General features: G+C 45.4%; 1 protein-coding gene across 2 annotated transcripts in view; it reads right to left on the bottom strand.

The window, feature by feature from the left end:
• The window catches only part of LOC133571122 (cholecystokinin receptor-like), a 44,146-nt gene extending 43,463 nt beyond the window's left edge, over window positions 1-683 (bottom strand). For both annotated transcript variants that reach the window (XM_061924206.1, XM_061924207.1), the window contains exon 1: window positions 402-683. In XM_061924206.1, the coding sequence (XP_061780190.1) occupies window positions 402-561 (160 nt within the window). In that variant the 5' untranslated portion in view covers window positions 562-683. The remainder of the gene's footprint in view (window positions 1-401) is intronic.
• Window positions 684-13,593: the final 12,910 nt, after the last annotated feature.

The raw sequence follows: 13,593 nt of genomic DNA on the forward strand, positions 1-13,593 counted from the left end.
ACGGCACATGTGATGCAGATCATTGATGTTTCTGTGTTTCTATACGGCACATGTGATGCAGATCATTGATGTTTCTGTTTCCATACGGCACATGTGATGCAGATCATTGATGTTTCTGTTTCTATACGGCACATGTGATGCAGCACACAACATAAATCATTTATTGAGTGTAGCGAAAGATGTTTGCTGCAAATGTGAAGGGGAACATAAAGATGTTAAGGTTGCTATTACTCCAAAAGTGAAATGACACAAGGCCTGCTGATGGCATTTTAAAACAGGCATGACATGAAAACACCATAACGAAATGTCAACTTGCAATTTCACTCTTAAGAGCATTGCGAGTGATGGAGGATGAATGGAAGGAGTGAGGAGAATGCTTGATGAGAAGAGAGGAGACTTACCTCTGGCGGCTTTAGGAACTATTGCTTGGCTGGTGCAGCTCGTATTCATGCTGCTCAGTGTCAGGCTGATGTTGCACAGCTGGACCTCCTGCAGGGACATGTTCCATGGCTGGACCTCCTGCAGGGACATGTTCCTTAGGTTCACCTCCTGCAGGGACATGTTCACGCCCTTGTCAGAGAAACTTCAAGCCACGTGGCAACAAAATCAATCAGGCAGTAGAACATCGACTGGCAAGCTTGAAGGAGCTGAATGTCGACGCACGACGTCTGCAGACTGAAGTCATAAACCTGCTCTACTGCAGCCTCGCTCGCTCTCTCTCTCCATCTCTCTCCATCTCTGTCTCTCTACCTCTCTCTGTCTCTCTCTCTACTTCTCCATCTCTCTCTCGCTCTCTCTCTCCCTCTCTCTGTCTGACTCTCTCTCTCTCTCCCCTGTCTCTCTCTCATGAAGTGCATCATAACATCAAGCGTGTGTGATTGTGTTTTGTCAATGTGTATGTAGTATTGATTCATGTTTCATGAGGCAATTCATTTGTTTCACCAAGTTTGCACCAAAATACCTGACAAACTAGGAATTGCACTCAAAAGGTGTATTTTCTGCAGATCGCCAGCAGGGGGGAGTCTGGCATTTGCCTGGCTTCCGGTTATTGAAGTAACCAGCATCTCATCTCCTGAGGAGCCGTGGGGGCGCCATCTTGAACCAGTCGATATTGCCACCTTGTGGCAGATTAGTGAAGTGTCAGCACATTTCATCCATCATCATTTTTGATTTTCACACATTTTTAATGCAAATTTCATAAACGTAGCAAAGATACAGAGCACATTGTAATATCCACAGGGGGTTTACAATAATAAAATATTTAGACTATATTTTACAAACACCCCCCCCCACACACACACACGTGGGTTTGTGTGTGTATGCGTGCACAATATTCCAGTTTTATACTTATCCTGCCTTCCTTAAGCACACTTGTACACGAAGGCAGTAAGTTCAACACCTTCCGCTCATCAAAACTCTGAACACCAGGTTGACTGATGGAGGCCAGGTTTATTGACAATTGCAAGGGTAAAACTGTAGGACACAAACGTTGTAAATATAAATGCATGAATTAAATGAACTTAATAATGTCATATCACAGACCACAGATTATCAAGTATTGCATTTGAATTAAATCTAAGTTTAACTTTATCACACACCACTGTATGTGTTGTTATGATTAATAATATCCGTGACATATGAGCTTTTTACTGTTTAAATTGTCTTAAGTAACAGTACAACAAACGTCCACTAGATGGCGGCAGATGACAACAAATGAAAGTTAGCCGACATGAACAGGTAATGCAATCAGCGATCGTCTAACATCATAAAACACACACATTTCACAGCTAAATATGACTCATTGTGTACTACAAACATTAAATATGGGTACATACCAACGATGCCACGAACAGCATAAGATGTGATAGTTTGCTGAGAAACACGAGGAATGAGGCGGAGTTGTGCGCACCTGTCTGAAATACTTCCTGAGTCTAAACACGTGACCTATCTGCGTGTTTCTTAAAGGTACAGCTCACTTAACAGAACCAACTGAAATGACTCGAAAATAAACACACACTAAATAAAGTCATCTTAATAACCGTGGCAGAACACTCCCCGCCTGGCATTATCAAATGTCATCACTTAAATGTCCCTACAGCTCTTATTGTTCCTAATCAGGAGCAAGAAGGAGGACTGTCTCTGAAATGGGACGCAGGAAGAGTTTAGTCCCATCTTTCCTGTAGACCTTGATCTCCACTTGCCGCACCTTACCGTCTTTGCTTGGAAAGACTTGAGTAATCAAGCCCAGAGGCCACTCGTTTCTTGCAAGCTGGTTGTCTTTGAGAAGGACAATACTCCCAAGCTGAAGGTCTGGGGTGGAGGCCATCCACTTTCTCCGTGGTTGAAGTGATGCAAGGTATTGTTTCTTCCATCTACTCCAGAAAGTTTGGGCAAGATGTTGGACTTGACGCCACTGGGACTTGTGAAGGTCTTTGATCCAATCACCGACTGGGGCAGAAGGAATACTCACCTTTTGGGTGAGGAGGGTCGCTGGAGTAAGGATGAGGGGGTCGTCCGGGTCAGTCGACCTGGGATCAGAGGTCTGGCATTAATGATTGCAGCAACCTCTGCCATCAGTGTAGTGAGTGCTTCGTGAGTGAGTCGTGAAGCTCCCAGCTGGAGGAACATGGAGTCCAGAATCCTTCGTGCTACTCCAATCATCCTCTCCCATGAACCACCCATATGAGAGGCGTGAGGAGCGTTGAACTTCCATTCACATCCTTGATCCAAGAGATACTTCTCGACCGAAGCATTAATGATGTTTGAGAAGATCTTCAGCTCTTTACACGCGCTGACAAAGTTAGTTCCTCGGTCTGAACGAATAAGCTTCACAGGGCCCCTAACAGCAAGGAAACGCCGAAGAGCGTTGATGAAGCTTGACGTGTCGAGAGATTCTATTACCTCGATGTGGACAGCTCGAACACTCATGCAGGTAAATAACACTGCCCACCGTTTACTCTGAGCAAAGCCACCTCTTGTACGTCGTGAAGACACAGCCCACGGTCCGAACACATCCAAGCCAACATTTGTGAATGGAGGTTCAGTAGAGAGGCAATCTTCCGGAAGGTCGGCCATCTTCTGTGTCTGATGGGGGCCTCGTAGTTTATTATCGGGGAGACGGCGCCTTAGTGACTTGAAAGGCAGCGGAGCTACCCAGCTGTTGTTTTTATCTTTCTTTAAATTGTTTCTCATGATTTTCAAGAAAGAAATGTCCTCAATTGATGGAGAAACTTTGTCATCATCCCTTGTCTGTTGAAACACTGTGGAGCCCAACTCCTCAGCTTCTCGACTGCATGTAGGAATCCCTGTTGTCTGTATCTTAGGATAGTCTTTGTACTGAAACTGACTGCACCTCTCTTTCACCTGCAGGGTGTTTGGGCATGGTTGAAAGATGGAGGGGCGTTTGCATTCTGCTGTCTGGGTATAGAAGGCATTTACACTGTCTGGCTTGTACACACCTCCCAAGCAGACATTACCAACTATTACCCATCCCAGGTCGAGTTTCTGTGCATAAGGAGCATCTCGAGGGCCGTTCAACTGTTTGCGAACTTTGTGGGCTGCGATAATGTCTCGCCCTAGGAGAAGCAGAATGGGTGTACTCTGTTCGAGCTCTGGGATGAATTGAGCAATAGACTTCAGGTGGGGGTGATTAGATGCAGCATTGGGAGTTGGGATCTCTGATCTATTGTTAGGGATGTCGTTGCATTCAACCAGACTTGGTAGAGGAAGACTGACTTTCCCGTCCATGGATTCGATCTGGTAGCCTGTAGCTCTTCTCCCCATGGTTTCTGTTACTCCTGAACAGGTTCGGAGAGAGTATGGAGAGGGGGATCCTTGGACTTTGAAGGTGTCGAAGAACTCAGACCGGGCCAAGGATCTGTTGCTGTGTTCGTCAATGATAGCGTAGACCTTTATTGCCTTCTCTTGACGGTTGACGGGGTAGATTTTAACCAAACAGATTTTAGAACATGACCTGTCGTTTTGATCACCACCACAGACTGTAGTGCAGCTGCTGGCAACTTCTGAAGGTGTTGGCTCCCCGCCATGCTTTGAAGAGGGGTATGGCTCCTCTGTCTGTGGTGCTGGTCCTGGATGAAGAGCAGAGTTATGTTTCTCACTCCCACATTCAGTGCATGTGGCCGTATACTTGCAGTCTCTAGCCATGTGTTTTGAAGATGTGCAACATTTAAAGCAGATCTTGTGTTCTCTGAGGAATGCTTTCCTTTCTTCTATGGGTTTATCTCGGAAAGCTCGACATTTCCTCAGAAGGTGGGGTTTTTTATGAATTGGGCAGTGACGTTCGGGGTTCTCAGCTTCATCACTGTGTTCTGTAGGAGAGACGTCCATCTTGTGGACTGATATTTCTTTTGGTTTGGTTGTTCTAAAGGTCTTGTCCGTCATTGCAATGTCAGCTTGAACAGCAAAGTTGAAACTAGGGTCATTTCTGATTTTAGCCTGATGGAAAATAAAGTCCACAAATACTTCAAAGGGAGGGAATGAGACTCGACAACGTTCTTTGTAATCGGACCCAACAGACAGCCATTTCTCTTGCAGACTAGAGGGCAACTTATGGACAAGAGGACTTATTCCTCTGGCTGTGTCGAGGTAGTGAAGGCCGGGAAGAGTTCCATCTGTCTTGGCCGCCTGCAGTTCCATAAGAAGGTCACTGAGCTCATGAAGTTTTGCATAGTCTTTGTAGGTGATTTTGGGGAAGTTGCTGATGCGTTGGAAGAGTGCCTCTTCGACAACTTCAGGGGCTCCGTAGCATGCGTCCAGTCTGTCCCATATCATCTGAAGTCCTCTTTGAGGTTGGCTAGTGTTGACAGCTCGAATACGTTTTGCATGTTCTCCTGACTCTTTCCCAAGCCACTTGACCAGCAAATCCATTTCCTCGCTGCATGTTAGATGAAGTCCTCTTACTGCGTTTTGAAAGGACTGTTGCCAAGCGCTGTAACTCTCCGGCTGGTCGTTGAATTGGGTCATACATGTAGTAACCAGTTCACGTCGAGCGAAATATCTGATGACATCACTCATACCTGATCTGTCATGATGAGCATTATGAGGAGTGTTACTGGACATGGCGGGATACTGAAAACCATTATTACTTGATCCCTGTGGGTTATGATAACCTTGAGTATTCTTGAAGGGTAGGGGCGTGGTCATAGAGGGTTGTGGCTGATTTACAGTTACTCTGCTTGCTGCTGTTTGTGTGATGTTGGAAGCAGCTGGCCTATCTACTTTTATGGACTGGGGAGCATGGTGATAGTTTCTTGGTGCTGGGTCTAAACATAGATGGCTGCTTTCATTTTGAGAAGGAAAATGAGGATGTGGATGCAGTGCCGGGGTTGAATGTGTGTGTAGCTGACCAACACTGTCCTGGATGAAGGGGTGAAGAGGGGCGTTGGATTGTGTGCCTCGCTCACGAGCACCATCCTGAGCGTATTCTTCTAATGCTAAAGACGAATGTTCTTTAGACTGTTCAGTGACATATTCTCTGGTCCGCCCTAGAGGATCACAGGGAATCTCTTGAAGTGGTAGCTTCCTGCTACTTCGCACACTGCCGTCCATGCTTAACGCTGCTTCTAGCGCCTTAGCCTCCGCTTCAGCTACAGCTGCATCTCTTTCTAGAGACAGTTTCATCATTTGTGCTTCTAATTGGGCTTTTTCCATTGCTAGGATCATGTCTTTTTCTGCAAAGTTCAGTCGTGCTTTTGCTGCCTCTGCGTTGGCACGGGCTAAAGCCGCAGCATTCCCTGCAGATGATTTTGTGGAGCGTGATGTGTAGGATCTAGACTTCAGCGACGGCTCCTTTGAATCCATGATGTATGTTCAGCGTGAAACTGTGTTATCTTATGCGATGAAGTCGTTGTTTTACTATCCTGCCTTCCTTAAGCACACTTGTACACGAAGGCAGTAAGTTCAACACCTTCCGCTCATCAAAACTCTGAACACCAGGTTGACTGATGGAGGCCAGGTTTATTGACAATTGCAAGGGTAAAACTGTAGGACACAAACGTTGTAAATATAAATGCATGAATTAAATGAACTTAATAATGTCATATCACAGACCACAGATTATCAAGTATTGCATTTGAATTAAATCTAAGTTTAACTTTATCACACACCACTGTATGTGTTGTTATGATTAATAATATCCGTGACATATGAGCTTTTTACTGTTTAAATTGTCTTAAGTAACAGTACAACAAACGTCCACTAGATGGCGGCAGATGACAACAAATGAAAGTTAGCCGACATGAACAGGTAATGCAATCAGCGATCGTCTAACATCATAAAACACACACATTTCACAGCTAAATATGACTCATTGTGTACTACAAACATTAAATATGGGTACATACCAACGATGCCACGAACAGCATAAGATGTGATAGTTTGCTGAGAAACACGAGGAATGAGGCGGAGTTGTGCGCACCTGTCTGAAATACTTCCTGAGTCTAAACACGTGACCTATCTGCGTGTTTCTTAAAGGTACAGCTCACTTAACAGAACCAACTGAAATGACTCGAAAATAAACACACACTAAATAAAGTCATCTTAATAACCGTGGCAGAACAATACTCATGATATATACCTATGAACCTACCTTCATTAGTCTTACCATATTTAACCTACTGTGTGGAAGTCTGGGGGAATAATTATAAAAGCTCATTAAATTCAATAAGTATACTTCAGAAAAGAGCTGTATGCATCATCAACAAGGTTGGATATCTGGACCATACTCACTCACTATTCTTACGGTCAAAAATATTGAAATTTAATGATATTATTTTGTATCAAACTGCACAAATAATGTATAAAGCCAAAATAAATAAACTCCCAGGAAGCATTCCAAAATTGTTCAGCACACGAGAGGGCGGTTATAATTGAAGGGGGAATTTAAATTTCAAAGTGCTTAGTTATCGAACGACCATTGAAAGTTTTTGTATTTCAATTTGTGGAGTGAAATTATGGAATGGTTTGAATGTGGAGTTAAAGCAATGTCCAAACATGAAGCAGTTTAAAAAGAAGTATAGGTATATGGTATTCCAGAGGTACCGAGATGAAGAAGGGCTTTGATATTGGCTTGTTTATGTTACAGAAGAGTGTGGGGCTGCCCATTGAGGCAGTGGTGCTGCTGTGGTGGTATGATACCATTTCCATGATCGCTAGTGGTAATGGTGTGGCTATGTATGTGTGTAGTGTGCATATGTATGTATATATTTATCATTTATGTATATACAAGTTCATTAAGTTTGTATATTGAGTGAACAGGTAGTTCTAGCTCAGAGTAATTTATGATTTAAAGAAAAGTGGTGGGATTAAATAAGTGTAAACTTCTTCTCACTCCTTTTCAAATATGTAAAAAAGAAAAAAGAAAGTCCAATGCTCATTTGTTTTTGTTTTTTATTCTCCATTGTTTTCATTTTGTTATAATGGCTGTTAAGGCTACAGCGCTGTATTGGATCAGGCTTGCTATTGTTTTTATGCATATTTGAAATAAAAATATATCAATCAATCAATAATAGCAGTTAATTTATTTTTGTACTTCTTGTATCGTTGTTCGACTTCTTTTGTTTTTATTTTGATGAAAAAATTGCATAGATTGTTTTTCTTTTTACAGGCATTAATTATTCCTTTTGTGATACAAGGGCTATTTTTATTTTTTCCTTTTATAAAATATTCTTTCACGGGGCAATGTTTATTATGCAGGGAGGTAAAGATGTCTAAAAAATTACAATAAGCACTGTCCACATTTGGTTCTCAGTTTACTGAAGTTCAATCATGAACTGCTAAACTGTTGTTTAGGGCACAGATTGTTTCCTCAGTTGTTATTCCTTTAGAGATTTTTGCCATAGTGTCTTTGGTTTTCTTGAGATGACAGTCAAATAAAGTAAAGTGATATCACATATAAATAGGCCACTGGTGACTTGATTTCCCATAATATTAGTAAAGATGTTGTCAATGATTGTGGCACTATGTGTTGTTATTCTGCTTGCTTTGGTTATGGTTGGATAGAGACAAGCTGTACATTGTGTCAACGAAGTCATCAACATTGATTGATTGAGACTTTTATTAGTAGGTTGCACAGTGAAGTACATATTCCGTACAATTGACCACTAAATGGTAACACCCCAATAAGTTTTTACACTTGTTTAAATTGATTCATGATACAGATATATACTATCATCATAATACAGTCATCACACAAGATAATCATCAGAGTATATACATTGAATTATTTACAATCCGGGGTGTGGGATGTGGAGGGTAGGTTTGGTTGTTATCATCACTTCAGTAAACAACAATTGAGAACAGAAAAATGGACATTGAAACAGTGTAGGTCTGACTTGGTAAGATATGTACAGCAAGTAGTGGCTGGCGAGAGAGAGAGAGAGAGAGAGAGAGAGAGAGAGAGAGAGAGAGAGAGAGAGAGAGAGAGAGAGAGAGAGAGAGAGAGAGAGAGAGAGAGAGAGAGAGAGAGAGATCAGAAAGCATAAGAAAGAGTATCTACATTTGATTATTTACATTTGATTATTAACAATCCGGGGAGTGTGTTAGTTTAGGGTTGAAGTTGCCTGGAGGTGAACTTTTATTGCGGTTTTGAAGGAGGATAGAGATGCCCTTTCTTTTCCACCTGTTGGGAGTGCATTCCACATTGATGTGGCATAGAAAGAGAATGAGTTAAGACCTTTGTTAGATGGGAATCTGGGTTTAACGTGGTTAGTGGAGCTCCCCCTGGTGTTGTGGTTATGGCGGTCATTTACGTTAAGGAAGTAGTTTGACATGTACTTCGGTATCAGGGAGGTGTAGCGGATTTTATAGACTAGGCTCAGTGCAAGTTGTTGTACTCTGTCCTCCACCCTGAGCCAGCCCACTTTGGGTAGGAGTGAGGTGTGATCTGGGGTGGAGGTACATGTTTTTGCTTGGTTGAGTTTAACAAATCAATGTTAAAATCACCACAGATAAACATGGTTTTATGGTTCACAGGGGAAAATAGTTTACCCATCCACTCATTGAAAGTTTCTATGCTTGAACCAGGTGCTCGATATACACAGCTCATGAAGATATTTGTCTTTTTGTCATTTAGGATTTCCACTGTTAAACATTCAAATAATCCATCGACTGCTATGGTCATGTTTGTTAAAACTTTAAATGTAACAAATGCGACCCCTCCTCCTATTTTATTTATTCTGTTTATGTATCTTCATTCATAGTCATTCAGACTAAAATCAATACCTTTATCATTGTTGAAGCAGGTTTCAGTAATTGCAATAATGGTAAATGGATGACTAAATTCTTTCAAGTAATCCTTGATAGCCTCAAAGTTATGCTTTGACTATCTTCTGATTTTACACTGTTTTCATATTGTTCACGGGTAAAATAATTAGTTTTTAACAATCGCAGAGAACAAATTATTATCAGGGTCTATCTCCATATCAGTCCTCTTGATACTCACACATGTCCACTTCTTTTTGTTGATGTTGTAGGATCTTCTGTAATGGAATGTCCATATCAATACTTGGTGTGGTCTGTGTTCTTGGTGTGGGTAGCATTGAGATGATGTAAGAGTCACAAGCTACATTGATACCAAGGACTGCATCAATGTCAATACTTCTCAAGATCTTCTATTTTCCTTATCACCAAGACTTTTGCTTCCTCCGGCGTCCCATTTAGTTTGATGAAGATCTTGTTGAATCTTGCTTTGCCTTTTAAGTTGTCGTGCGATTCTTGCCATGTCAGCATTTTTCTTGCTCAAGTGTTTGTCATGATCCGTGGTCCGGATCATGTTTTTGTGTTTTCTGTTAGTTTTGGACTCCTTTTGTTATTACTTGTGCACCTGTGAGTTTGTTTCGTCACCATAGTTACTTGATTTTCACCTGCCTTGCATGCGCACCTGTTGCTCATCAGAGACGCTATTTAAGCCCACCTTTGTTCATTACACGTTCTGCCTTCTTTGTTTTTGCATCACGCGACTGCCACAGAAGTTCGTTCTTGTCTCCTAGCCCCTGCTAAGTTTCATAGTCTGTGCTAAGTGTTAGCCTTAGCTTCCAGTGCGTTCGGCACCTCATCCTGTCGGTTCGTTTTCTGTTTTGTGTTATTTTTCTATTAAATCATGTCGTCACCTGTAAGTCCTGTCCGGATTCGTCCTTTGCTTCCTGGGAGAACAAAACCCCGCATCACCATGCGCCCCACACATGACAGTGTTCATTTATGAAAACATCTGTACCTTTCAGTTTGCGTCCTTGCTTTAATAGTGCGATTTTCTTTTTTCTGTTTGTGAATCTCATGATGACAGCTGGTGGTCTCTGGTTCCTCATGGGCAGTGGGTGACAAGCCTCCATGTGCTCCAGGTCCATCTCTATTCCCCTGCTCTGGAGATAGGAAGCCACCTGCTGCTCCTGCACGCTGGGCTCCGCGCTGTCCGCGGATTGATTTTGATGCCGGTGATGACCACATCATTCATGTGGGAGTATTGCTCCAGCTCATCCACTCGCCGCTCCAGGTCCACAATGCGCCGGTCTTTTTCCACGTTCTGGAGGCGTAGTTGTTTGACCTCCTCCAGCAGGCTCAGAAGCTGCTCCTGGTGCTCTCTTACCGCAGTCACATCGGGAGTGAAGAGTAAGCCTCATCTCCTCCGATGTCGGGCTTTTTCTTGGTGCAGGCATTACGATGGTCTATCTGCCGATGCATCCAGCAACAGAAGAAAAAAATCCCACCTCCGTATCTCAGGCTGCTAATGCTAGCCGGCTTCGGTGCGCTAGCTCGCAGCACCGATCGACACAAACTGCAACGTGTCACGGCACAGTGACACAGCGAAGCCAAAAAAAGTACAAAAAGATGTGCTGGCTTTGCACAAGGCGATTGCCAAACTCGACAGCCCCACGTCGAAAACAGCCAGCCAGACACGCGCAAACTCCAAACCGGAAGTGACGTGTGAAACAGGAAACCATGTGAAACGACAGCAATCACGTGCATGACCATGACGTACTGAATTTCATTTTTCATTTCATGTGAAACGACAGCAATCACGTGCATGTCCATGACGTACTGAATTTCATTTTTGCTGGCGCTCGGACCCTCCTCCCAGCTGGTTTGTCCTTGTACGTAAACTTACGGATCATGGTTTTCAACGTTATATTAAATCTCTCCACCAGTCCATCTGTTTGTGGATGGTATACACTGGTGCGGATGGCCTTAATTCCCAGTAATGCGTATAGTTCCTTTATCGTGCGTGACATAAAGGACGTGCCCTGGTCAGTCAGAATCTCTTTCGGGATTCCAACTCGGGAGATGGCCTGAAACAGAGCTTGCGCAACACCCTTAGCAGAGATAGAGCACAGAGGCACTGCTTCGGGATAACGTGTTGCGTAATCCACCAGGACTAACACAAAGCGGTTGCCCCGTGTGCTCGGGTGGAATGGTCCAATGAGGTCCATCCCAATTCTCTCAAAAGGGACCTCCATGAGCGGTAATGGACGCAAAGGCGCCTTTGGGGTGGCCGCTGGGTTCACCAGCTGGCATTCCAGGCAGGCAGCACACCAGCGGCGCACGTCTGCCCGGCCAATAGAACCAGACCATGACCCAATTAAATGTCTTATCATACCCCATGTGGCCAGACATGGGATTCAAAAACCATTTCCCGGCGGCGTTTTGGTACCAACAACTGGGTGTATTCCTCCCCTGTTTGAGTGTCACGGCTCACTCGGTATAACCTATCCCTAATAATTGAAAAGTGGGGGAATACCCGTGCTTTCCCCGGGCGCACCAGCGGACCGTCGATGTAATCCACCTGGTCCCAGGCCACGCGCAAGGTTTCATCACGGGACTGCTCGAGGGGGAAATCCTCCGTAGGTTGCCTACAGGGGACCGGGGGGGCCTCCCGCGAAGCCCCCGCCGGTCCCCACTCGGCAGTGTCGGATGAACCCGCGTCGCCACTGAGAACTGCGCGGATAATCCCCTTTCCTACGGTCCGTGAACGCATCCCCACACATTGTCTCACCAGATGGTTAAATCCCGGCCAATTTGTCCCTAAAATTACGGGGTGCGTAAGGTGCGTGCTTACGGCAACCTTGACACTATGCTTTTGACCCTTATACCAAATTTCCACTGGCACAATAGGGTACTCATGCACATCCCCATGACTACACCCAATTTTTCCCCGTGTCGCCTGCCTCAACGCCCCGGGTCGAACCAGGTTTTGGTGGATCATGGACTGTTTTCAGCCCGAATCCACCCCACCCGGTATGTACTCCCTTGCACCCTTACCGGGACACAATACATCTCCACCAGATCGGGGGCGGGTGCTGGGGGCACGGCAACCCGTATCGCCTGCCCCACCTCCATCAAGGAGCACTCCCGGTGCACGTGTCCGGGTTGTCCGCACACCCAGCACACCGGCCCTGGTGTCCGAGGTGCCATCTGCGAGGGAAGCCCCCTCTCCGCAGCGCCGGTACCCTGGAGAGAACAAGCAGAGGCACATTATTTCCCCGTGCCCCCTCACCCCCTTGTTGTGTTGATGTGGGTGCATGTGGGTGTGCGTGTGTGCTGAATGTCCGAGTGGGGGACCTGCTCGCGGGACCCGGGTGGCTCGGCCGTGCGAGGTCGCAGCTCCAGGGGCGGCAGCAGCTTCACGCCCCACTCTTCCTCCGGCCATCTGCACGCTGTCGCCGTGGCCTCAAACACGTCAAGGTATGCGTGGGGGTCCTCCGCCTCAGCCATGCGCTGCATGGAGGTTGTCGTCCTTGCTTCTGATGTTCCCGCCGGTCTGCAGCACCCTCGTCTGCTGCTGGATCGCCGCCGACACCTCCGCCAGGACCCGACCGAGCGCCTCCAGGGGGGTTGGGTTCGACATTTTTGTGGTCCTGCTATGTTGGGCACCACTTGTAACGTTCTTCTTAACTCTGGGTTCTTCGAGGACCAACAATACACAGTCACACCCTTCGTTGGCAGAGTGACAACAGCTTTTTATTTTTAAAGTCTTTACGCTTTGCAGCAGTCTCACGCTTCTTCTTTGCATGTGCTTTTTCTAACAGTCTTGCTCTTCCCTTCTTGTGTGCTTTTCAGCAGTCTGGTCTTTTCTGTGTTGGCCGTTCCGCCCGCTGTCACTCTCTGTCTCTTCCCCTCGCATGGTCTCCGACGCTGCTGATAAAGAGACAAGTGATTAGATAACTCGTTCCAGATGAGATATCCACTCACCTGTCTCCTGCTTCACAGCCGGCTCCCGCACATGCCCTGCCCGCAGGGAACGCGTGGACCACGCCCCTTCCACAATGTGCTCTCAGACCGTAGTTGAGGGGCGCAGGGGAGACGTTCCTCCAGCACCTATGTACTTCAGGGCTAACAACCTTTACTTTACCCGGAAGTGGGTCTTTACAGCTGAGGGTGAATGACGAGCCTGGCGGTTTGTTGCAACTTTGTGACTTTATTGGACGCAGCCATCCACCAAGCTAGAGCACCTGCACGCGCTCACTGTCGCCGCTCCCTCACCTCTCTCGCCCACTCACTCACTGACGTCACTCACCTCACATGCTGTCATATCTTAAAGGGCCACACACACAAGCTACTCTCATAACAACTAACATGACATCA

The sequence above is a fragment of the Nerophis lumbriciformis genome, linkage group LG28 (genome assembly GCF_033978685.3).
Source record: "Nerophis lumbriciformis linkage group LG28, RoL_Nlum_v2.1, whole genome shotgun sequence".
Taxonomy (NCBI): domain Eukaryota; kingdom Metazoa; phylum Chordata; class Actinopteri; order Syngnathiformes; family Syngnathidae; genus Nerophis; species Nerophis lumbriciformis.